A 22,688-nucleotide genomic window follows, 5' to 3' on the forward strand; every position below is an offset into this window, starting at 1 on the left:
TAACAAAGTTATAAATCACCTCTTAAATAAACACAGATGAATATTCTTATAATATATGCTGTCTACAATGCAGAACTATAATATGAACTCTTCTAATGTTATGTGGCTGACTGACTGTCTTTAAATAAATACTGTAAAATGAACAAAGGAAAAGCAGGAGAGGATGCATACATGTTGCATTTCTTATCAAGCTTCCAATACAACATTCAAATGCAAGTTGCAGGAGTGAGAAGTGCAAGCTGTTGACTTCACTAGAGTTTCTGCATATATTTCCCCAAGACCTTTTCCATACATTTTATCAGGAGCTTGATAAGAAGAAGCACAGCTCACTTACACTTCCTCTTTCCTTACTTTTCTGTTAATGCAAGAAGTTGCAAAACACTGAATTACAGGTTTGCTGCTTTAGCAAGAAATAGCCTTTTTTAAATAACGAAGAAAGGATCCTGGATGGGCTACTGCCAATTCTCACTCTGGAAGGAATGTACTTTTTGTACGGTATAGATCACCACATACTACTAAGAGCAGCTGAACACTTTGTAAACCTAAATGCCTTCAGCTGTATAAGCAGTATTTTGCTATCCCAATGATTATGCCCTGGATTAATCTCTTGACTATTTTACTCCTAGAATCAAACTTGATAATGATTATTGGTGGGATACTGAAATGGGGACACGGAGATAGGGGTTTTGGTATACTAGAAGAACTGTTTCTCTGTCTTTACCTATCCCCCATCATCTCCGCACTTGATACCACCATCCATTCAGTCTGACAATCCTTCAACAACCAGAGGCAGCTTTCAAAAATCATTCTGACTCATTCAAAGATAAGAAAATGTCAAGACCTACCTCTCATAAATCCGAATATGTGCAGGAATGGCACTTATGAAGCCTACCAGTTTTCTGTTGGATGATACTCTGACTCCACAGTGCCATTGTGGAAGCCAGCCTGGAGGCCTTAATGCCCTGGAATCAGGCACAAAGGAGGAATGTTAAAGACTACTTGTTGATATACAGAAGATTACATTAATAGTTGACGGAATTTGTTACTCACCACAAGAGGAAGTCTGGTGAGTAGTCAAATCTAAACATGTTATCATCATCCTCTACGTAATTCTCATTTAGCAGCATGTATAACTCCTTTAGCTGAAAAAATTAAGAAGCTCTAAGCACAGTATACTAATCAGAAATCTTCCCAACTGTTCTCCATAATCCAGAAACTTTGGGCCACACACATGAAATCCAAAGTTCACACCCAAACCCTTCTAAATAAAAGTGCCCCATTCCCTCCATAGTTCAGGGAAACACCTAGTACAGTGATGGCGAACTTATGGCACGCATGCCACAGCTGGCACGCAGAGCCCTCTCTGTGGGCACGCGAGCCAAGTCACCGATCGCTAGGTCCAGGGCTCATTTGGAGGGGGAATGCCTGGAATGGCGTTCCAGTAGCTCTGAGCAGAGATCACATGGGTTTTGGCCCTGCCACGTGATTCCTTTTCCTCAAGGCTGCCTCCCTGCTGCCCGTCTCTTTAGCAGCAGGAAGCGGAGGCAGCAGCCGGGCTGCTGGGGCTGGCTTTCTAAAGAAGAGTAAGCTGCTTTGATTTAACTTGCTTTACTTTCAGTGGCTCTTGAGTGAGAGAGAGGGGGGGGGCTTGCAAGCACTCTCTCTCTCTCTCTCTCTCTCTCTCTCTCTCAGCCACTGAAGGGCAAACTGCTTTGATTTAACTTGCTTTACTTTCATTCGTGGCTCCTGAGTGAGTGAGTGAGTGAGTGAGTGAGTGAGTGAGTGAGTGAGAGAGAGAGAGAGAGAGAGAGAGAGAGAGAGAGAGAGAGAGAGAGAGAGAGAGAGAGAGAGCACGAACTTTCAAACAGGGCTGCTGGTGTAAAGAAGAGCAAACTGCTTTGATTTAACTTGCTTTACTTTCATTCGTGGCTCCTGAGTGAGAGAGAGAGAGAAGGAGAGAGAGATGTTAATTAGTTCGGACAACTGTATGAGTTGTTTTTTCTTAACTAAAACCTCAGTATTCAGGTTTAATTGCAGTGTTGGCACTTTGAAATAAATAAGTTGGCTTTGTGTTGCAGTTTGGGCACTCGGGCTCAAAAAGGTTCGCCATCACTGACCTAGTATGTCTGAGTTTGACTAAGCATATAAAATACTTCCCAACAAAGGAGTGAGCATTTCTTGCTTATGTTTAAAAGATTACAATCAGTCCTACTTACAACTTCAGCATTGCTCAGATCCAAAGTGTCCCATGTAAAACCCTGTGGTAAAGAATATGGCTCTAAACGGATGTTGTCCTTATCTGGCTCAATTGCACCATGAGATGTTATAACTTCACCTGATGCAGAAAGAGACCAGGGGCAGGGGGAAGGAGGAGGGAGAGACGGCAAAGTGATACTGCATGTAGACTAGGAAGTATTGTGAAATCTCATATCAGTGCAAGATCTATTGCACAAATGTGAACAGAGAACATTAAAAATAACACTGAAGTAAATTTTGGGTTGCTTACCATATTACCTTTCCCTGCATACTCCACATGTTAAAAAGTAGTAGTTGCACCAGCAAATCAGTACAGAATTTCACTGGATATCACTGCCCGAAACCCAATGGGGGGGATTTAAGATTCAACACCCCCTCCTATTATCTCTACCAGGGAAAGGTTTCCTGCCGAAAGTACCAACTATCATGGACCTATTGGACATTAGTCCCCCTGCCAGCCCAATTATTTATAGACTGAATCGAAATTAAACTGGATTTCTCTCTTCCTACTGTGGATTTCTCCCACCTACCCTCCTACTACAGATCCTTCCCACATAATTCCTCAGGATTTCTATCCCCCAGAAGCAGGATATGATGCGAGATCAGTGGACTGCAATTGAAAGAAGGAGGCAGGAAAATTGTCACGATGATGAAAAATATAACCTGGATCCAACGCTTTATCTTTAAAATATGCAGTTAACGAATAATACAAATGTAATTAAATAAGCTCTGCATTACTTCTCATTATTTATTTTTACTTTACATTTCAAAAATCAAACTAGCTATGCTTCTATCACAAAACAATCCAGCTGTGTATGGGCAAAGAAAAACAATGAATACGGGAAAATAGGTAAGATCTGAAATGGACTACATAGGGTCATTCCATGAATATTTCTGAAATGTTTGCCCACATTTATGTTAACTCAGTAAAATATTCCAGGCATGTTCCATGCTATTCCAACTCTTTTTACATGTCAAATTATGTTTAGTTAACAGGATCAACTGTTTCAAAATTCATCAGTGGTTAACTTCACCCTTTCGCTTTCCCATTGTTTCCCTCTCTTTATTACCTCCTCTACTGTCAAAGTGTCAATTGTGAACTTCTTGGGGCAGCGAGTTCTCATTTTTGCTTATGCTGCTATTTAAAATGCTGTGTATAACAATGACCTTATTAAAATCACTTCATTCACTCAAAGAGCTACCTACAGTAGATTTTGTTTCAAATGCATAAATAGGCCTAAACACAGATTCTCCTTAATACAGCTTTCATATCTGGGCCCCATTATTATGAACTTACTAAGCTTGGGTACCGGCTGTGTATCCCAGAACTGGTATTTACGTTTGGTTGCCTCATCAATGTTCTTTGCTGGCCCTTGGCATGCCGAGAGCAACTCCATGGCTCTCTGAATATCTTGTAGCTTCTGCATTGGAATGGCTGGATTCTGCAGAGACAGGTGGAAGGACAAAGAGAAACTTGTTGGTTGCCAACACTGACATTCCTCTCCTGTTTCAGCTAAGCTTTATTTTGGGGGGTGGTTACACATCTACCACACCTAGATATTAAAAGGTACCATTTAGAAGTCTATTATATTTTCTAGCCATCAGCCTCAAGAATTCCCCCCTTCCCTCCTCATAGAAAAGGTAGCTTTAAAATACAAAAACCAGAGAGGTTAGGGCCAACATTTGCACTTCATTTTTTAAACAGATCACTAGAAATTTATTTCTGACAACAGAATCAAGTTAGCAGCTAATTTGTCATTTTCCTCTTAGTCTTCCTCTTCTGGACAACTCCTTCTTCCCCAAGCCTCTCTTGGCCTTGTGCCTTCTCAGGCCCCTGCTTTTTCTGTAACACTCCCTTCCTGTGATGTCTCATGAATGCATTACAGGACATCATCACACTGTGGGTTTCCCCACTGGCAGCAGCCAAAAACAGAGCAGGGATGTCACATAATGTGCTCACTAGACGTTTCAGGAATGGAAAGGGAAAAAATGGGCATAGGGGCTGCCATTGTCAGCCATAGTTCAAAGTCTACCATAACACTTAATGCTTCCCCTAGATAATTTGAGAAGTTTTCATCTCCTCCGCCTCCAAGTTATGGAGAGTTCCTCCTCTCCCACACTTTATTTTTAACTGCTTTTATCAAGCTTTTCTACTTTATGAAATTACAAAAACAGTTTATTTGCATCTAAACCTGCCCTAAATGCAATATTTGTAATATATGTATTGTGGCACAAGGTGTAACATACCAATACAGTGGGCAGGGAGATCCTTTCCACGCTTTTCTCCTCCAGCTGCTTAAACTGGACAAAGTTCAAATGGCAATACAGAGGAAGTGTGTAAAAAAACTCTGCTAGGCAGGTGGGACAAGCTGAAAGAGCTTGATTTAGCCTATGAGCCTGGCTAACAAGGGATCAGAGTTGACAGTGGCTTCAGAGTGAAGCCCACAGAGCATTAGCCTGCAGGGGGCAGAAAGGGAAGGCTCTCTGGTGTGCACTTCCTCTGCCTTGCCTAAGAACTTGAAAGATTCAGAGAGCAATCCTAAGGTCTGTTCAAGGGGGCTTACTCCCAGCGAAGTGGTCTTGCACTGTCACTCTTCAGTCTGAAAAACAGAGTGAGAACAGTACACAGCTGGGCCCACAATCTTCAGCAATGTTTGCAGTTCTCTGGACAGGCTCATCACCTGACTAGTACTTTATTACAACTACAGTCCTGAGCACTCTTTTGTGCAAGAATCCAGATGTCTACACCACTGATGACTGTAACAACTGGGCCTAGCATCTGGTACCCAAGTTGCTGAAGCGTTCTGGAACCCTCCTTCTGTGGTAGGGCTCTGCTCTGGAAAGTATCAAGTAACAATAAGATGACAACTAGCATAATTGCAATGAGCTGTCTTTCATCAGAGGACGGCTAGCCAAGTCTGGGGCTATTACTTAGGCAGACACAAGTGCTGCCGTCTCTCAAGTAAACACTTTGAAGGTATAAGTAGTGTGTGATCAGAATACACCAACGAGAATAGGATCCCTCCTCTCACTGTTGCATTCAGTTTTCCATCTCTCCCTCCCAGCTGGCTTGTACATTTTGAAGAAAACAGCCTGTACAACTGTATTTCAAAAGAAGCCAAGTAAGAGACATGTTATCCACCTGAATCCCCCCCCCCCCAAAAAAACTAGTTTGCCTCTCTGAAGTGCACATAAATATGCTCTACAAAGCAAAATGCATGGCATTTAACTTTATAGGGCCTGGTGGGCAAAGAGCAGATCAATCTCTTGCAGTAAGAGAACATTTCGCGGGGCACTTTAGGATTAGTTGCCACCAAGTTGCCCAGAGATTGAAATCTGAGTTGGCTATGCTTCCCCCACTCCCCCAATGTAATGTGCCATTGTAGTATTTAAAAACTTTGTTCTAAGAAAATATCCCCATGTAAAGCCACCAGATCTCTCTATCACAGCAATAATAGGGGTTGGGTGGGTGGGAGATCCCAAGTGCAGTGTCTCCTAAAGACGCAGGAGTCAGATGTTGGTGCCCAGGATTACAGGAATAAGGACCAGTTTGCTCAAATCACTGCTCTGCTTTCATCAGCCTGTGCTCATGTCATGAGCCCAAACTTCAGTTTTTAAGTAGTATGCCTGCAACACTAAGGACAGGAACCGGCATTATTAAACTCAGACACAGTTCCTGATCAGAAAAGATACAGCCAATGGCTCCATTATAAAGCAAGGCTGAAGCAGCTATTTACAGAGATGACTTGGGATGCCCAGGCAGCTGCCCTCCCACTAACCCACCTACAAGGATGGCTCCCTGAACTTGCCACCCACTCTCCCTTCAGCGGGATGCAAGGCTAAAATCTGAACTGTCTCACTGGCAGACCTATCCTTGCTTTATTTTAAACCTCTTGGTCCGAAAGTATATCACTTCTCCTTTTTTGTACACAACCCAGCACACAATGGAGCAAAGTAAAAACTAAACGTCAGAAAACATCAACAGTGAATACTTCAAAATGATCATAGTAAAAATACTGCCTCCTTCAATAGATGTTAAATGCTGTGCTGGAGACTCTCTCTTGTTCTCACTTACCGCTATGAGAGGGTACTGAACTAAGCATAGGATGGGTTTGAATTTAAGACAACCCAAGATCAAGCTCACACTTGAACGACCAACTCCAGCGCATTAAGAACTAGGAATCTGATATGTCTCTAGACACAGAAGCCTCCCCCTGCTTTTTCACATGATTGTGGAAGTCAGAAAACACAATCATTGCAAATGCCACAAGTGGTGATTGTAAATGGAAGGGAAAGACAATTCTCACTGAAGCCATCCTGCACATGTACAGATATAAGGTGATCTAAGCACAACTTGCAGCAACCTGCAAATGAAAGGAAAATCTCTTTCCTGACTGAGGAGAGAACTCGGGGAATTCCTGTCTCTACAAGGCAAGCAACCAATCCTTCCAGGCGAATGAAGTACATGGGGATGGGTAGAATGAAGCTCATGGGGGTGGGTAGGACTGCCACAGTGAATCAGAGATAAATATCCGATTTTCAAAAGTTTCTTTCTAAACACACACAAATAAGCAAACAGGGGCATTGTAGTAAGAAAGCAGAAAGGAGTTAAAAGCATTCATAGCTGATCAAGGTGGCTGAATGGGGCCAACAAGCTTCCTGTTAGACCATATGGCAGAAAGCGAGGGGGGGGGGTGGGTTTATATGAATGTTCCCTCCAAAAAAGGAACAGACCAGTGATTTCCCCAGCATCATGTGGGTCTTGCATACCAGCTTCCAGGGTCGTGCGGACACTTTAAGGACGGACATTAAAGATCTCAGGGCAGGGGTGCCAGACAGGATATTTCACCACTATCCCCATTTAAAGTGATATTTTACCATTTTCTGGGGTCAAATATGGAGTGCTAAGTGTCCCATCCTAGATGCTCATGTGACCTTCTGAATTAAGGGCATTTTGGATTCAGCTCAGATCACCACACAAAACCTGGCCCTGTTTCTCCAACACAGAGGTGTTTTTATGCAAGTAACTACATTCGCAGCTACAGAGAGGGATGCCATCAATATATGCAGATGACATCCAACTCTGTATCCCACTATCCAGATCCCCACAGCATGCAGTAGACATCTTAGATCGCTGAAGGACAGCCAGGGTGAAATGGCTGAAAAATAACAAGACTGAAGTGATGCTTTTTGGGAAGGCAGTATCTTGAAAGACATTGTACTCCCCACTTTCAATGGAGTTTGTCTGGCCCTTGAAAGACTCAGTTAAGAGCCTAGGGGTTATACTGGATCCAGCGCTACTACTAGAAAAGCAAATTAAGGTAGCTGGGAAAAATGCTTTCTACAATCTCACTCTAGCCTGGAAGATGGCTTATGTCGACACGGCTGACCTGGCCACCTGGATCCATGCAATGTTAACATCAAAACTTGACTATTGTAATGCACTATACATTGGTCTCCCATCTAAGTTAACTAGGAGGCTCCAATTGGTACAAAATGCCGCAGCTCGACTTACCAGGAGCGAGCAGGAGCATGAACATCATTTCCATCCTACAGTCACTCCATTGGCTACCTATCAGTTACTGTGCTCAATTCAAGGTATTTGTTATTACATACAAAGCTCTTGATGGCCTTGGTCCAGAATACCTACGGGACCGCCTCCCTCCCTATATCCCTCCATGACAGCTTCGCTCATCCGAAGGTGCAGGTGCCAGCCTGCACATGGGCAAAATCAACAGCAGCCCGTACACAGGCTTTCTCTGTGGTGGTCCCTACCCTGTGGAATGGCCTGCTTGAGGAGGTCAAGAAAGCCCCCGCTCTCCTGGCTTTCTGCAAACAATGCAAAACCGAACTATTCAAAAAGGCTTTTTACTCAGATAGGAGTGAAGTATTGTAGGGAGGGGATTTCAGATGCTTTGCTAATGAGTTAGGGACCTTAAGACTTCACCAGTATGCCGCCTTGCATATTATCTGTTGCTTTTAATATGTACTCCTATATACTACCTGTGCTTCATGTTGTCTAATGTCAGTCCTAGAACTGATTACATTCTATTTCAGCAATTTTTCAACTCTTTATTGGATCCTTGCTAATGCTATGTCTTTGTAAAATGCTATGACATTGTTTATGGGCATGTCCTTGACACTGTATGGAAATGTCCTTGATACTGATTGTACTAATCTCACACTATGTATGTAATCTGCCTTGAGTCTCAGTGAGAAAGGTGGACTACAAATGACATACATACATACATAAATACATACGTACATTAAGGATGTGCCAAATCAGACTTCACTTCTTCCATGTTGCTTTACCCCTTGGGCACAGGAGCAATTTGTGAAATCTGAACTAGCTGTCGAGAGGAAGGGCAGACCCTTGTCACCATGGAGCCAAGCAAATAATGTGATTTGCTTTCATGTGATGTTTGGGTCAGGATGGTACAATGGAGGGACAGGTTCAGATCTTTGTCTTGGGACTTGTCGTGACTTTAACCAGCCCTACTGGCCTTCAGCCTTAAACAGGATGGATGTTAAAAGTGCATTTTGCACTGATAGGGCTGAGGGCCGATTCTGAAAAGCATTATTTTTACATATAAAAAAGCCATCAGCTGAAAACTCATGCAAATATGAGAAATAATCATCACAGCATGTCAACCGCATGCCAAATAGGTTTGATGCATCTGCAGAAGGGGAAAGATCGGCTCCATCAGAGACAACACTTTACTGATACTTCTCATCAGCCTTACGAAAAACACAGGACAACCACCAAGGGAATGAAATGGGAAACGACAGACTGGCAACCTAAACCCCTCTGCTCGGAAGCAAGGCTCAGAGACTGCAGTGGAACTTTCCAAAATAAGTAAGTGTAGGATTACTGACTTTAGTATAAAACTGGAGCAAGAGGAGAGGTTGAGGTATACAATTTATTTCAATACATCAAAATTTATGAAAGGCTGCAATTGCTTGTAAAAAGGAATAAAAATAACTTAAAGATGCTATATAAAACACAATAGGTCAAAGGCAGACTAGAGTTTTGCTGACATGCAAAGCAGGGCTCAGGCTTTGTGATTAACAGAAAGCCAACAAGTCCTTTCTGTGTGGGCAGACCGACAATATATAATTATTTCCACAGCACTGTGCAAAGAGCTTGAACTATTCATATTTGTCATCCTCACAACAGTCCTGTGGGGGTAAATCAAGAGACAAAAGTAATGCAATGCAAAGACTATGCAATGAGCTCATAGCAGAACCCAGAATTAAAGACAGCTTCGGTCTTTTGCAGATATGTCACAGCACACCTAGCAAAGACCACAGGACCAAGTGATGGCTTGTTAAGTTCTGCTGCTTCTACACAGGGTCTTATCCTGCAATGTGCTTCATTTTCCAAAGGTCTGTTATATGTCAGCGGAAACAGAGGACAATCAGAACAGACAGGCATTCTTCAGGGATGAACAAGTCATCCTTTTAAAACCCGATATAGAAAATCCAAGCTTTCTGAAGAGGAACTGAAACAGGTGAACTGAAGAAAATTAAAAAACTTGCATAGCAGGCAGACATTCCACCCCCCGCCAGAGCAATCACAGAAGTGGAAGGGCCCATACAGACCTTCTAGTCCAACCCCCTGCCCAATGCAGGATGAGCCTAAAGCATCCCTGACAAATATTCATCCAGCCTCTTCTTGAAAACTGCCAGTGAAGGGGAGCTCACCACCTCCCTAGGCAGCTGATTCCACCTTTGAACTACTCTGACCGTAAAAAAGTTTTTCCTAATATCCAGCTGGTACCTTTCTGCATGTAATTTAAGCCTGTTGCTTCGGGTCCTATACTCTGCTGCCAACTGGAACAGCTCCTTGCCCTCCTCCAAATGACAGCCTTTCAAATATTTAAAGAGAGCAAGCATGTCCCCCCTCAATTCTCTTCTCCAAACTAAACATTCCCAAGGCCCTCAGCCTTTCCTCATAGGGCTCAGTCTCCAGCCCCCTAATCTTCCTTGTCACTCTCTTCTGCACCCTCTCAATTTTGTCCACATCCTTTTTGAAGTGGCGCCTCCAGAACTGCGCACAATACTCCAGGTGCGGCCTGACCAAGGCAGTATAGAGAGGGGCTATGACCTCCTGCAATTTCGATGCAACGGCCCTTTTGATACAACCCAAGACTGAGTTTGCCTTTTTTTACCACCGCATCACACTGACTGCTCATATTTAGTTTACAGTCCCCTCTTACCTCAAGATCACTACTACCCAGAAGTGTATCCCCCATCCAGTATTTGTGCCTCACATTTTTGTGGCCCAGATGTAATACTGTGCACTTATCTATGTTGAATTGCATCCTGTTCACAACTGCCCACTTCTCCAGAGTATTCAGGTCTTGTTGAATTTTTATCTTCTTGGGTGTTTGCCACTTCTCCCAATTTGGTATCATCAGCAAACTTAATGAGTAGCCCGTTTACTCCTCCATCCAGATCACCCCACTGGACACCTCCCTCCAATCTGATGATTGGAGGGAGCAGCACTAACCCACATTGCCATGAAACGTGATGGTAACTTTGGAGCTATCACACTCATTTGGTCTAACTTATCTCAAAAAGACTGTTGTGAAGATACAACTGAGGAAAGGAGAACCATGTACACCACCTCAGCTCTACAGAGGAAGGGTAGGATATAAATGCAATAACCTTGATCATGTACTGCTAAGCCTAGAAAAAACAGGGTTTCTCACCTGTAACTGTTGATCGTCGAGTCTCTTCTGTGCAGCCCCACATTGGGACTGCGCAGGCGCAGGCCAGCCGCGGAGAAGATTCTTTTAGCTTCTAGAAATGTGACGGGGACGTTCGGGCCCACCGCGCATGCGCGCCGGTGTTCCCGCCAATTTTGAAGTACAAGTACCCGAACGTCCCCGGCATTCCCTCAGTTCACCTGAGCCGCCGGAGAAACAATGGAGTAAACCAAGCACTCACAGCGGGGCAGGCGGGAGGGAATGTGTGTCTGCACAGAAGAGACTCGACGATCAACAGTTACAGGTGAGAAACCCTGTTTATCGTTGTCGTCCTTCTGTGCAGCCCCACATTGGGAGAATAGCTAGCATCTCACCAATGGGGGCGGGTGTGAGTGTCTAGGTGAACAAAGAATGCAGAACAGCCGTGCCAACAGCAGATTCACGGCGTGCATTCACGTCTACAGAATAATGTTTAATGAAAGTGTCAGCGGTAGACCACGTTGCAGCTTGGCAGACGTCCTGGAGTGGCACTCCTCGCAGGAAGGCAGCAGAGGCAGCTTGTGCTCGAGTAGAATGAGCAGTAATCAACAACGGGCACCGGACTCCAGCTTGCTGATAACAAAGTTTAATTGCAGACACAATCCAGCGAGAGATGGACTGGGCAGAAGCTGGCGAGCCCTTGCGAGGGCCAGAGTAACACAAAAACAGGGCAGGAGACTTCCTGAAACACTTGGTGCGATGTAAATAAAACAATAAAGCACGTTTCACATCCAATGTGTGTAGAGTATGTTCCTCTGGGGAAGAGGGTGTAGGAAAAAAGGAAGGAAGGACCACCTTTTGACGCAGGTGAAATTTGGAAACCACCTTGGGCAGGAACTGCATACTAGTGTGGAGCATGACCGTACCGGGGAAAAACTGCAGGAAGGGGGGGTCACACCTCAGAGCAGACAACTCCCCAACCCGCCTGGAGGAAGTGACTGCAACCAAAAAGGCCACCTTTTGCGTGAGCAGAGGCAAGGGACAGGTAGACAGGGGCTCAAAAGGGGAGAGCATCAGACGGGAGAGCACCAGGGTCAGGCTCCACTGAGGAATAGGATGGGCCCTAGGAGGAAAGGACTTCAGTAGGCCCTTCAGGAACTGTTTGGACAGCCAATGCGCAAACACAGTCCTCCCATCAATCTGCTCATGGAAGGCAGAGATAGCAGCCATGTGCACCTTAACACTGGAGAACGCCAGGCCTTGGGAGCACAGGTCCAGGAGGTAGTCCAGAATGACAGGCAGCGGGCAAGTGAAAGGGGAAACCCCTTTGGGGGCTAACCACCTAGAGAAACGTGACCACTTCCTCTGGTAGGACAACCTGGTAGACGGTTTTCGGGCATTCAAGATCACGTTAAGCACCCTAGCAGAGAGGTCTAGTCTGGGGCGCAGAGGAGCCAGGCAGTCAGATTTAGCACTGCCACATCGTGATGCCACACCCCGTCCCTGAGTAGCAGGTCTGGGGCGTGTGGAAGCGGGAGACACCGCCCCTGTGACAGGGAGAGTAAAAGGGGGAACCAATCCTGTCGAGGCCACCGAGGGGCAATCAGGATACAATGGGTCCGGAAGGCTCTGATCCTGGAGAGGACCTTGTGAAGGAGTGGGAAGGGCGGGAAGGCATAGAAGAGCCCTGGAGACCAGGGTATCTGGAAGGCATCCCCCAGTGAACGATGGCCAATCCCGGCCCGGGAGCAGAACAGGGGAACCTGTGTGTTGCGGGCTGTGGCGAAGAGGTCGACGAGCGGGGTGCCCCACATGCGGAAAACCACATGGAGGTAAGCCCTGTTGAGGGACCACTCGTGTTGGGGCAAAAACACTCTGCTCAGCGCGTCTGCTGCTGTGTTGCTCTCCCCCGCAATATGAACGGCCTTGGGTAGGACGTTGTTGGTAATGGCCCAGTTCCAGAGCGTAGTCGCTTCCTTGCAGAGCTTGAGCGAAACCGTTCCTCCCTGCTTGTTGAGATAGTAACAGGCTGTGGTATTGTCCGACAGGACCTGCACCCTCTTGTTCCGAACGACATCTGCAAAAGAAGCAAGGGAGTAACGGATCGCTCTAAGCTCTAAGAGGTTAATGTGCATGTTTACCTCAAGGGAGGACCAAACACCCTGAGCAGACAGGCGTCCACAACGCCCTCCCCAACCTAGATTGGAAGCGTCCGTAAAGACGGTGACCTCCGGCAGGAAGGGACCAAAAGGACAACCCCTGGACAAATTCTCAGGGACAGTCCACCACACCAAGGACCGCTGTATCACCCTCGGGATGGAAAATCCACGGTGTTGACTCATAGCGAGAGGGTTGAAAACCCGAACGAACCAGTTTTGCAGAGGCCTCATGTGCAGGCGTGCAAAACACACCACCCCTGTGGAGGAGGCCATGAGGCCCAACAAGGTTTGAATCAGGAGGGCAGTTTGGAACCGGTTATGCACGAAGTGGCGGGCCAGGCAGGACAGCCTGCACAAGCGGTCCGGGGGTAGATAAGCCCGGCCCAGCAGAGAGTCAAAGTGGACCCCGATGAACCTAATGCTCGTACCTGGGGACAAAACAGACTTCCCCAAATTAACCACTAGCCCCAGTCCGTTTAGCACGGACAAGGTGAGGGCGATAGAGGCCCGGAGGGAGTCAGAGGAGGGACCCACCAGGAGCCAGTCATCCAAATATTGATAGACAAAACAGCCACTAGACCGTAAATGTGCCACCACGGTGGCCATACATTTAGTGAACACCCTGGGCGCCGAGGCCAGGCCAAAGGGCAAGGCTGTGTACTCATAGACAGCGCCTCCACAGGTAAAACGGAGATATTTCCTGTGGCCCTCAAAGATGGAAATGTGGAAGTAGGCGTCTTTGAGATCCAAAATGGCCATCCAGACGCCTGACTCCAAGAGTTCCAATACTCGTGACAGAGTAAGCATCCTAAACTTTTCCACCCTCAAGTAAGTATTAAGGGCCCGAAGGTCCAAAATGGGACGAGACCCCCCATCTTTCTTATGCACAAGAAAGTATCTCGAATAAAATCCCCAAGGGGAAGCAGAGACATCGACCACCCGGACAGCACCTTTGTTAACCAACTCCAAAACATTATTTTGTAACACAACATTACAACAAGAAGCACAACGAGGGGGGTGCGAAAGAGGGGGTGCAGTGGTAAACGATAACTTATAACCACGGGCCACAATAGAGAGGACCCAGGTATCAGTAGTAATGAGTCGCCAACGGGGCAAGAAAGGCCGTAGCCTGTCCAAGAACAAGATATTAACAGTGTCCTTGCAGGCCAACTGGGAAGCGTCCTGGTCTAGTCAGAAGACCGTGGGCTTCTGCGCCGAAGTCGAGGGCTTGGGCGAGGGAGGCTGCTGTCGTCCCTTGGACCGGCCGGAGCGTCTCGAAGAGTGGCGCTGCTGGCCAGAGTAGGAACGGTGGCCATAGGATTGACCGGAGGAGAACCTTCCTTGGCGCTGTTGGAACTGCTGGTAGGGTGACTGATAGGACCGGAACCTGCCGTACCGATATCTCGGACCCGTCTGCGGAACCGAAGGCGCAACCCCGAGGGACTTGGCCGTCTGCTGGTTCTTCTTCATGAGGGAAAGGGACTCATCCGTTTTCTCTGAGAAGAGCTGGGGACCCTCAAACGGGAAATCCTCGACCTTGGCTTTCTTCTCGGGGGGCAGGGCCGTAGATCGAAGCCAGGCGTGCCGATGCAAGAGCACGGAGGATGCCATCGCACGTGCAGCAGAGTCGGCGGCGTCCTTGCCAGCTGTCATCTGTTGCTTTGACAACCGGAAAGCCTCAGCCTGGAGAGCCTTGACCAAGGCACGGCGATCGTCGGGAAGGTCAGAGAGGTAGGAGGATAGTCGCTTCCACAAGAAGAGATTGTAGGAGCCCATTATCACTTGGAAATTGGCGATACGGAACCCCAGGGAAGCCGAAGAATATACCTTCCGACCAATGCCATCTAGCTTTCTGCCCTCCCGATCCGACGGAGCCGAAGAGGAACCGCGTCGGAACCGAGCTTGACCCTCCTCGGCCACGATGGAAGAGGGTTTCGGATGGGTGAAGAGGTAAGGGCAATCCTCCTGCTTGAGCCGATAATATTTCTCGACCTTCTTGGCCGTAGGCGGAACGGAAGCAGGGGTCTGTCAGAGCGCGAGGGCATTGTCGACGAGATCCTCGACAGGGGGGAACGCCACCGAGGCAGGAGAGCCAGAGTACAGCGGCTCCAGCAGCTTGCTCTTGGGTTTTGAGGTGGAAGAGGCGACATCCAGCTCCAGTGCCGCGGCCATCCGGACCAGCTGCTCCGCGAACACTCTGTAGTCGTCATTAGGAGACGACGAACGGAGCTCCCCCACAGCATCATCAGGGGAAGGGTTGGAAGCCGCGTCCGAGGAGTACTCTGATGGAGACGCCAGGCCCTCTTCATCCTCGGAGTTGGAGAAAACCGCCGGGGTTTGCGTCGGAACCGAAGGGCGCTCCGTCGGAACCGAGGTACAAGGCTCGGGAGCCGAAAGATGGCGATGCGGCCGAGCAGCAGGCGGAGCAAGTGGCAGAGTCGACGGCACCGGAACCGAGGTCAAGGGCGCCGATGGGCCAGGCAGGAAGGGGGCGGACTGCTGGATCCAAGCCACGAAATCTTGCCAGGAGGCCACGTTCCCAAAGCCCGGGACAGGCTGCCAAGGAGGTAGAGGAGCAGGCACCGGAACGGATCGGTGAAACGGCGCCGGAACCGACAAGACTGGCTGCGCCGGAATGGAGACCTCCGACGGGACCGGAGCAGATGGCAGGGAGCGTTCAAACTCCTGGAACGGTTCCGAAAAACAAGGGAACGATTCATAGTCGTCCGGAACCACCGGAGGAGGCGTACGAGGAGGCGAAGGGGTGTGCAGGAGACTCCTGACGTCCTCAGCAGGAGGGGCCGATCTGGGAGGCGAACCAGCCAACAATGTCGGGGCCGGCGATAAAGCACGGCTCTTGGCTTTCGACTTGGCCTTTGCCTTTTTTGGCGGGGGCTCCGAAGAAGCCGCAGTGGCCAAGGGCTTCGAAGAAGGCTTCGACGAAGCGCGTTTCTTCGCCTTCCGACTGGACGGAACACTCACGGAACCGGAGGCAGTCGAGCCCTCCGGAACGGGCGGCCCCGTCGGATCCGAGGGGAGCGGTTCCGGCGACTTACGCGGAGCCGGCGAGGGAGCGACAGAGCTGGGCCTGCTCCCGGACGATCCAGAAGGTTTGGGCAGCAGAAGGTTGGCGTCCCAAAGGAAGGCTCGGAGCCTGGCCTTGCGGTCGTTCCGCGCCTTCGGGGTGAAGGCCATGCAGAACTTACAACGCTCCACGACGTGCCCCTCACCCAAACAGATAAGGCACAGGTCATGACCGTCTGAGTGGGTCATTTTAGTGCCACATTGCTGGCATTTTTTAAATAGAGAGGAATGGGACATGGTGGAGGCGTGTCCCAGAAAATGAAGCGATAACTCACAAGCGACGAACAGTCCGAAGACACGAGCGACAGCTAAAGAACCTTTTCGAACGGCGGTGAAAAAGGAACTGAGGGAATGCCGGGGACGTTCGGGTACTTGTACTTCAAAATTGGCGGGAACACCGGCGCGCATGCGCGGTGGGCCCGAACGTCCCCGTCACATTTCTAGAAGCTAAAAGAATCTTCTCCGCGGCTGGCCTGCGCCTGCGCAGTCCCAATGTGGGGCTGCACAGAAGGACGACGACGATCTGGGAGAGACCCGGCTGCAGGAAGAAAGGGCTATTTACTCTTTTCATAATTCCTAATTTCACTTACCAAGGCATTAACCAGGAAGTGTTCATCACCAAAATGTAAATATTTCTGTTACAGCAGCATTACCGTAAGACTAGTTTTATTTCTAGGGCTTATAGGGCAATAAAATGCTGGTGATGTTTACCTTGCAGCATTAATTGTGAAAATCAATGTGCAGAAATGGTCTTGGACATTCCTAAGTTTTTAGATCTTGAAAGCTAAGCAGGATGGCAACTGGATGGGGGACCTCCAAGGAAGACCAGGGTTGCTATGCTGAGGCAGGCAATGGCAAACCTCTGCTAGTCTCCTGCCTTGAAAACCCCAGAAGTCACCATAAGTCACCTATGACATGGTGGCACTTTGCACCACCATCACAGCTATACAACCTTAATTTACCAGCAATTTATGACACTTTCAGTAACAGACTGGAGACTTCATTTAGCCCATTAAATGAGCAAGCTTGTATCAACTGGGTTAGAATTTGTGACTAGAAAAATACAACCCATAGCCACATAGTCATAAGCTGTCGCCAAGTAACTAATCCAACTCACTATGGAGAGCTGGATCCCACAATCTACAGAAGCAACAATTATGGTTATTTCTTGTATTCCGCTCCTGCAGCAATCCTTTCCAATCCTGGAATAGTTTATTCCCAGTGTTAAGGGACCTATGTTGTGTAATAGCCATGTAAGTCAGAAAAATACAGGGTAAAGGGGGCAAAATCTCTTCCCTTGGCAGCCCAGCGTTGACAGAAGACCCAGAATAGGCAACTTCGTCCATCCCTCCCCCCTTGTCCCACTTCAGCCTTCCAACTCACATGACTATTAGATCATGTAGGTCCCACAACCCTGAGAAGAAGTCTTCCTTAAGCTGGAAGGGACAGCGGGGGCAGCGCTTGTCGGTGCTGTCTGCTGACAGATTGGGGGATCTAACCTAAAGATCTAATGTTGGCAAATAAATGGAACGCAAATCATCAACAGCCCACACAGGCTTGTCACACTCAATGGACAGTCCGCCCTCCTCCCTCCCTCCAAATGCAGCTACCCACACAAACTACAAACCGATTATAAAACGCAGATCTGTTTTAAGGCCTTGAAATGCAAATTTTATCATTCAGCTATAAACATACTAGTTTATTTTTCCCACAAAGGAAATATATAAGGCTTATTACAAAACGACAATAAAAATCACATCTAGAAAGATATAATAATTCTGAACAAAATGAGACAACGTATATATTAATTATTATTAAACAGCTCACAGAACAATAGCAAGAGTATTAAAAACATTTTAAAACCATCCTCAAATGCACCATTAGAACATTTAAGGCGCTGCTATTGAGCAGTTCCCTAAACTGACTCCCCTCCAGTTAATACTTTGGTGACACAACTGGGAAAGAGAAATTCTCTAGTGAGAGAGTATAGCAAAGCAGGCACTACCCACCGAAACATGAGGCATTTTAGACCACATGTCTTGTCAAACGCTTATGCTTCATTTTATCTACCAAGATAGTACAGTTTGGCTTTTCTACCTTGAACAGTCTGTGAAGCCAGCTTCTTTTTCCTGTCTGCAATTGTGATAGCAAGCACAACACACTTAACCTAGCACCATCTACAAATACAGCACTAAGCGACCACGATTAAAAGAAAGGCAGGCTCTCACTTTCGACGGTTGCTGAATTTTAATCTCCTGGGAGTCAGATGCAGAGTCTGATTTGGTACCTCCAGAGTTTGGCTTTTCCTTTTTTCGTTTCTGTTTCTTTTTCTTCTTCTTAGCTCCCAAGTCTCCTCCTGGACTTCTGTAAAGAAGAGGAATGATTAAAAGTAACCATTACATTAAAAAAAAATTATGAAATTGGAAGATACAAGTCACTATCAGTGAAATTCTAAGCAGGGTTACTCCAATGGGCTTAGACTGGAGTAACTCTGCATAGGATTTCACTGTCAAGAGCACCACCGCATGCTGAGTTGGATCCAGCAGGAAAGGGGAGGGGCGAGATTTCAGCTGGTTCCCTGCTTCCACTGCAGATCTCTGACTCGGCTCCTCATGCTGTTCTTGGGGGGGGGGCCCTACACCCAAAGCAGCATTTTTGGGCATGGGGTGCAGGAGGACAGAGGAGACAAGAAATCCCTCGCATGAATATGATGAGGGAAACCCGGGAATTGTAACTCCATGCTTCTCTCATAATCTGTAGCTCCACTGTAAATTCAAGGCCACAAGTACACAATACAAAGTATGTGAGGCTGCTGGAGAAAACAGCAGCCCTGTGCGGAGCCCCTCCCTTCTCTATCAGCTTGTTCAACTTACTCGTCTTGGTATTGTTCTAATGCAAGCTGGCCACTGGCAGGATAATGGATCAAAAACTATGAGAAGGAAAAAGAAGGAAACACTACTTAGAATGGCTGTTGTCAGACACGGGAGCTGTGTTATGTGTGGGATGGTCCTTCTATACGGACCTTTCTTCACATGCCTGCATTACCTGAAATGTGGTTGGCAGTAACGGATGACAGGGGCTTTTTCAGTGGAAGCCACTGACCCATGAGGCATCTCAGGCCCCTTCTCTTGACTTAGATTTGTCAAGGCTTTTAGTATTTCTTTTTTCTGACATGATGTTGTTTTAAATTGTCCTTCTGGTTTCATCTTACTGTTGATGGCTGATTGTATCACTGTATATTTTATGGACAGCTTTTATTGGCTCTGTGTTTTCTATCACAGTTTTACATAGTTAACTGCTAGTTACTGACTTTGTAAAAACAGTGTCTCAAGTTGCTGCCAGACTCTTGTTTTTTGGTGCCTTAAGGCTTGTTGTTGAAGTCTTTACTATTTGTTAATTGATGTAAGCTACCTCGAATATTATTTCAAGATGGATAGTCATGTTTGTCTGTAGCAGTAGAAAAGAGCAAGTATCCAGAAGACTAACAAAATTTGTGGTAAGGTATGAGCTTTCGTTAGTGACTTTTCGAATATTATTTATTTATTTATTTATTTATTTAATCACATTTCTAGACCGCCCTCCCCGTCAGACGGGCTCAGGGCGGTTTAACAACAGCTTAAAACAATAAAAATATTATAAAAACATTAAAACATCATATCAAACAAATAAAATTGGCGGGTATAAAATATTAAAATACAGTATTGTCCTGCATGGGTACCCACTGCATGGGTACCACTGAAGGTCTTCAGTGGTATGGCTGGCGAGAGGACAGCCTAGCCCCCACCAAATGACGGGTGGAACATCTTCTTGCAGGCCCGGTGGAAAGATAACAAATCCTGCTGGGCCCTAGTTTTATCAGACAGAGTTCCACCAGGTCGGAGCCAGGATCGAAAAGGCCCTGGCTCTGGGAGAGGCCAGGCGGACCTCCCTGGGGCCAGGGACCATCAGCAAGTGCTTAGTGGCTGATCAAAGTGACCTCCGGGGAACATAAGGGGAGAGGCGGTCAACATAGGGCTTATGTTGCACCAAAACCTTGAACCGGACCCTTGAACCCTTGAACCAGCACCAAAACCTTGAACCGGACCCGGTACTCAACCGGTAACCAGTGCAGCTGACGGAGGATAGGTGTTTATATGAGCCATGATTGGTGCTCTGGCAACCACCCATGCAGCTGCATTCTGAACCAGCTGCCATTTCCGGATCAAGCCCAAGGGAAGCCCTGTGTAGAGTGAGTTGCAGTAGTCTAATCTGGAGGTGACCGTTGCCTGGATCACTGTTGTAAGGTCATGGGTCGATAGGTAGGGGACAAGTTGTCGAGCCTGTCTTAGATAGAAGAAAGAGGATCTAACAACCACTGCGACCTGTGCCTCCATAGACAAGGAAGCATCCAGGACCACTCCCAGGCTCCTCACTCTCGACACCGGCGTAAGTGGTGCTCCGTCGAGAGCAGGGAGCCGGAGTCCCGCACCCATGTACCCTAGACCCACATGCAGGACCTCCGTCTTCAAGGGATTCAATCTCAGCCGACTCTGCTTCAACCATCCAGTCACAGCTCCGAAGGCACGTTCCAGAACATCTGGGGCAGAGCCAGGCCGGCTGTCCATCATCAGATACAGTTGGGTGTCATCTGCGTAATGATGGCACCCAAGTCCGAAACTTCGTACCAGCTGGGTGAGGGGGCGCATATATACGTTAAATAGCACGGGGGAGAGTATTGCCCCTTGAGGGATACCACACACCAGTAATAGAAAGGTAAGATTTTAATTTTCTAAATAAGCATATATTAAACTAGACATTTATTTAAACTAGACATTATTTAAACTCCATTCTCTTAGAATTAGATCACAGGGTACATCAAACCTACAGAATAGCACTCAACCCATTTCCTAATGGGTTGTGCTGTATGCTTTTAACTATTTAACATTTACAACACAGGGTGAAACAGATTAGAAACAGTATATCCTTTAAAATCAGTATGAGCTCCCATTATACTTGAGTCACAGATTGTAGTTTTCAAAAGGCACGAGGGAGGCACAAAGACACATCCCGAAAAGATATAAAAGATTTTTTTAAAAACCTTTTTTTTTAAATATTTTCAATCTTTAAATTTTTTTTCCAAAATCTGGAGCTGTTTTGAATGAGATAAAATAAACTTTTTAAAAAAATACAAAACTGCAGTTGGTGAACAAAACAATGTTTTGGTTTGAAAAATATGTAAGGCCGAAGAGTGAGGACTGTGCTTTCCTGCAAGCTCATCATCATAATATAGTCTATTTATAACCATTTCCTAAATGAAAATGAAATATTTCTTTTGTAACTCATGGGACTATTTTGTGCGGGATGAGAGAGTCATGAAAAAGATGTTACTTAAGGGATAGAGAAAAGATCCATGGTCAAGTTCATGACACTTCAACTGATTGTCGGAGTTCACCCAGCCACCAGGAATAAAGCATCGCTGGCAATAAAGTACCTTATAAAACAGGGTGAGCCAAGTCATTACATTATCATTTCAACTGATCATGAGAAAAAGAGTCCATAGCAGAAAAACAAAATCAGAATCAATTACAGAATTAATTGATCTGCAAACATTAAAGTACAAGTCAAGAAATATACTGGACCTAAGGGCCAAACTAGACGTGCTTATTTTTGAAGAGCTGAGTCTGGGGAATCCGAACTCAAGTTTCCTGCAGCCACAAAGCAGCTGCAGAGAATGGCTTCTAAAAAATAAAAGAGCCCATATGGTCTAGGAACACCACCACAGGGGAGAGGGCAGGCTCCTGCCTTCCCCCCCAAGCCATTTTCCCATGCCAAAACAGCACTGGGATGGTATTTACCTACTTATGCTGCTCCGTGTGCCCAGAATCCTCAACATGAAGCAGCAAAAATGGGGAAGTAACTCCCCTCCCAGTGATGTTTTGCCATGGGGGGGACCTTCCTCCCCCTGGTGGCATTCCAAGCCCAAACAGCTCTCCTTTATTTTTTAAAAGCCATTCCCTGCTGGTACTGCGTGACTGTGGGGAACCTGTAACCAACTCTTTAGAAAAAAGCATGTCTAGTTTGGCCCTAAGAGACAAACAGAAACAAATACAGGTATAGTCCGTGTCTCTCACAACAGATGCTCAGTGGACTTGTGAACTAGGCAGAAGCAAGAGTTTGTTTATCTCAAGCCTCCCTGAGAAACAGCCATGGTTGTGTGAAATACTGGCTCTTTTGCCAATGTCAAGCTACGGGAAGAACTGGGTAAACACTATTAGATGCTGTATAAAAATACATCAGTAATGCTGGGGGAGACAGCAGTACATAAAGACGAGATGCAGGTCACTATAAAGTTAACAGGTTTTATGGCAACCTTCCGATAAAAGTACAGAGGAGAAAGCTTTTAGTATTTTACTGCATCCTATAATACTGATAAAAGCCAAACTCCACTGGTTATCAGACTGTCCCCCATATTAAGTAAATTCAGACAAGAATTGGCCCAAAGCACTATGAGAGACCGTCT

General features: G+C 46.6%; 1 protein-coding gene across 1 annotated transcript in view; it reads right to left on the reverse strand.

Moving 5' to 3' along the window:
• The window catches only part of NMT2 (N-myristoyltransferase 2), a 45,113-nt gene that overhangs the window by 11,739 nt on the left and 10,686 nt on the right, over positions 1–22,688 (reverse strand). Inside the window, exons 2-6 of the mRNA XM_054991530.1 lie at positions 18,418–18,553; positions 3,554–3,698; positions 2,217–2,335; positions 1,051–1,142; positions 846–962 (exon numbers count right to left, since the gene is read on the reverse strand). Of these exons, the coding sequence (XP_054847505.1) occupies positions 846–962; positions 1,051–1,142; positions 2,217–2,335; positions 3,554–3,698; positions 18,418–18,553 (609 nt within the window). The remainder of the gene's footprint in view (positions 1–845; positions 963–1,050; positions 1,143–2,216; positions 2,336–3,553; positions 3,699–18,417; positions 18,554–22,688) is intronic.

Source organism: Eublepharis macularius, chromosome 11 (assembly GCF_028583425.1).
Source record: "Eublepharis macularius isolate TG4126 chromosome 11, MPM_Emac_v1.0, whole genome shotgun sequence".
Classification (NCBI taxonomy): domain Eukaryota; kingdom Metazoa; phylum Chordata; class Lepidosauria; order Squamata; family Eublepharidae; genus Eublepharis; species Eublepharis macularius.